The 3234-nt window shown below is 41.0% G+C and overlaps 1 protein-coding gene across 1 annotated transcript; it reads left to right on the forward strand.

Moving 5' to 3' along the window:
* The first annotated feature begins 912 nt into the window (after positions 1–912).
* Positions 913–1676, forward strand: LOC148009302 (17.4 kDa class I heat shock protein-like). The gene is made up of 2 exons (XM_087673565.1): positions 913–1102; positions 1189–1676. The coding sequence occupies exons 1-2, from the start codon at positions 1000–1002 to the stop codon at positions 1458–1460; spliced, it is 375 nt and encodes a 124-aa protein (XP_087529691.1). The 5' UTR covers positions 913–999; the 3' UTR covers positions 1461–1676.
* Positions 1677–3234: the final 1558 nt, after the last annotated feature.

Consider the following 3234-nt stretch of genomic DNA (forward strand, 5'->3'; position numbering starts at 1 on the left):
ATGGTACATGATAAGATGCTCATAAATGAAAAGAGGTGGAAAAGATAAACTTTGTTGACTTTTGAAGGCCTACCTGAGGTATTTGAATATTCTTCCAATAGAACTTGAGTGCAGTCTTTGTGCATAATTTCATTTTGTCTATAACAAGAAGAACAAGACTTGTGGAGTATAGATGGAACCCATCAAAAGACTTGGTGGTGTTGGAGATTAGTTCTTTGTGTGTTCACTCACAAAGAAGCTACAGGATATAACTACTTTGTGAATGCTTCCGAAAGAAGGGGTATGTGCTTGGTGAATGCTTCCAAAAGGAGGGGTGTTTGCTTCCAAGTGGCGAAAAAGGGATTTAAATGGTTGCCCTTTTATAGGAACAATTCACCATGTTTGAGATAGCTTAATATATGCTACATCCCCCCTTATACCAATGATATGTACAAGGACATGAATCATAATGGAGGACTATTAAGTTAGATATTTGAGAGAGCCAAGGGAATAAAGGCCACCTAGCGGCATCAAGCCAATTGAATTGAGTAACATGGAGGCTATACTCTCCGTATCGATGGGAGGTGTCTTAGAAAAGGTTACTTATTCTCATAATTCAAGGAAAAACAGTGAGGGTCATGTGTTTTGCTTTCCTAAGGGCCAGGAATACATTGACATCGATGCCAGATGTTAATGAAGAGTAAATGGAGGCTTCTTATGCACTCAAGGAGATGGTAGGACAAGACAATGAAAAGACGATAAAGGCAGAGATAAAGGTAGGAAAGGAATAATGTTAGCTGAAGGGGAAGGAAATAACCCGATGGGGGTTGAGTAGAGACCCTGCAAAGGCGCACAGAGACAGAGACACTCAGAGAGAGAGAGAGAGAGAGAGAGAGACTACTATAAAAGGACAGGTGCTGGCTCATCCCTCCCCATTCGTTGGCTTAGTACTCTCTCTCTCTCTCTCACACACACACTCCCTCTCTCTTTCTCTGTGTCTGTGCACGCGCGCGCTATATCATGGCCAGCTTCTCTCGCTTCCCTACCATTGCCAGCGTTGGCGAGCTCAAGGTGGACTGGCTCGAGACTGCGTCAGCACACCACATCAAGCTCGATGTACCAGGTGACCAGCAGAGCTCCATCTTGCATGTGTACTGATCAGCTCAATCGTGGCATAAACCTTGAGCACAAATTGTGTTGTTTTTGTAGGTTTGACCAAGGACGACATAAGCTTACAGGTGCTCCCTGGCAATGTGCTTCAAATTAGTGGCGTGCACATTGGTGAGTTAGAAAGGAGTAGAGACTATATGATTGAGCATATTATTGAGAGGCCTCGAGGTAGCTTTCTTCGCCGATTCCAACTCCCCGACAACATTCTTCTAGATAGAATCATAGCCCAAGATGAGGACGGTGTTATGATCATCACAATACCAAAAAGGAAATCCATCATTAGGCAAATCCCCATAGTGAGCAGGTACTAAGATCTCTCTTTTGTATTACCTCATAAAGAAGCCTTCACGCAAGATGGGCATGGCCTATCTAGACTAATTTGAACGTTTCAAGGCTTCATAAGCATCCTACCTAATATATCATTACAAGTATATCCCCCCTCTCCCCCCCAAACATAGAAAACACAAAGACCGTTGAAACTTGACAGGCGTCACATTATCTATAAGAGTCTTTCTCTCATTTTGCTTCTTGAAAGAGGTTGATGTAGTTGCCGAATTCCAAATTACTTCATGAATAAGAGGTTTATACAATCTTGCAAGTAATGAGACATTTTTCTTGTGTGCTAATACACAATTATCCATAAATTGATACTTGGGCTCTTAAAATAGATTGTTTTGCTTGTCCTTTCGATGATTCAATGAGTTATGTGCAATGATACATAAACACAACACAAGCAATGAATGATGCATGATCTATTATCTAACTAAGACACCCATTGTATATCTCCCTAGCTCCTCCCTAACATGATGAACTCGTAGTGGATAGTTGTAATATCCATGGAGCCAATGCCAACTAAGAGACATCATCCATGCATAGTATGGAAACAACCTAGAATGTCCAAAACAACCACAAAAAACATAGAGTTATTGAATTCCTTTTATATAAAAAAATTGTGAGTTGCCCATATACTAATCTCTTTGGCGATCTTTATCAAAGAAAAGATGGTTCGTGTAGATTATTGCTGCATACAAAATGAAGGAGATGCAAGACACAAAAACACAAATGCATGCACAGGTGCCCATGCACACTTGCACATGCATGCATGTGCACATGCACACACATGCACATACATACATGCACTCAAATGCATACATGCACACACACACACACATGTGCATACTCATACACTCCCACATGCATGCACACACATATACACATGAACACATGTGCACATGCACATGCATATGCATGTGCATGTGCATGTGCTCACACACACACATGCATGCATATACACAAGCACATGTATGTAATGTACCCACTTCTCGATATGAAAGGTAACACATAGAAGTTGCCCAAGGCCTTGTCCCAATCTCGCGCCATCGGTACTCCACATGAATAATTTGACTTTGATATGACTAGGTAGCCTTAGGTGCACCTTGTAGTGAAGCACTTGGCTTCAATCCATGAGGATCAACCTATGAGATCCTACAAATCTAACAATTGCTAATAGAATAGCTAGCACTCAATCAAAGTGATCACTTTGTAATCAATGGAGATCGAAGTAGCATGTTCGCTACAGTTACTTCATAGTGACTCAGAGACGAGGGATGGATAGACTCAACCCCTCTACCCATAAGGTGAATTATCATCTCCATTCCCCTAAAATGACACTTGGCTAGGTTCTAAGAACAAACCCTAAGAAAGTCAAGTGACAGCTCTTATGCTAGTTTTCCTCGACTCATAGGGTCCACCCTACTACCATTGAATAGTAAGCTTCACCTTGAGTGAAGAAATTTTCCATACCATGGAGCATATTTTTATCCTTTGAGATTACCAATTCAATTCAAATCAATGGACCCTATATCAAGGCTGGTGCTAGATGCCCATATATTTATTCGTCTATGTTGACCATATGATTGGTCTAAAAATTAAGTTTATGGAGGCTATGTTGGGTTGAAAGACTTTAATTAGTTCATCTCTTCATGTTTCATAGAAGCTCTGATAATTCTATGGTCCGCAAAGAAGGCCAGACAATGACCTTCAACCAATGGGTTTATCGCAGTGTCACCAAGATTAATATCAGAC

Source organism: Lygodium microphyllum, unplaced genomic scaffold, assembly GCF_053477565.2.
Source record: "Lygodium microphyllum isolate KBCC unplaced genomic scaffold, Lygodium_microphyllum_v1.1.10 scaffold_31, whole genome shotgun sequence".
Taxonomy (NCBI): domain Eukaryota; kingdom Viridiplantae; phylum Streptophyta; class Polypodiopsida; order Schizaeales; family Lygodiaceae; genus Lygodium; species Lygodium microphyllum.

What these genes read in the sequence shown, in the direction of transcription:
- LOC148009302 (XM_087673565.1), top strand. Translation starts at nt 1,000, where the DNA reads ATGGCCAGCTTCTCTCGCTTCCCTACCATTGCCAGCGTTGGCGAGCTC. An exon ending in CATCAAGCTCGATGTACCAG is followed by an intron (nt 1,103 to 1,188) that starts GTGACCAGCAGA and finishes TTGTTTTTGTAG; the next exon opens with GTTTGACCAAGGACGACATA.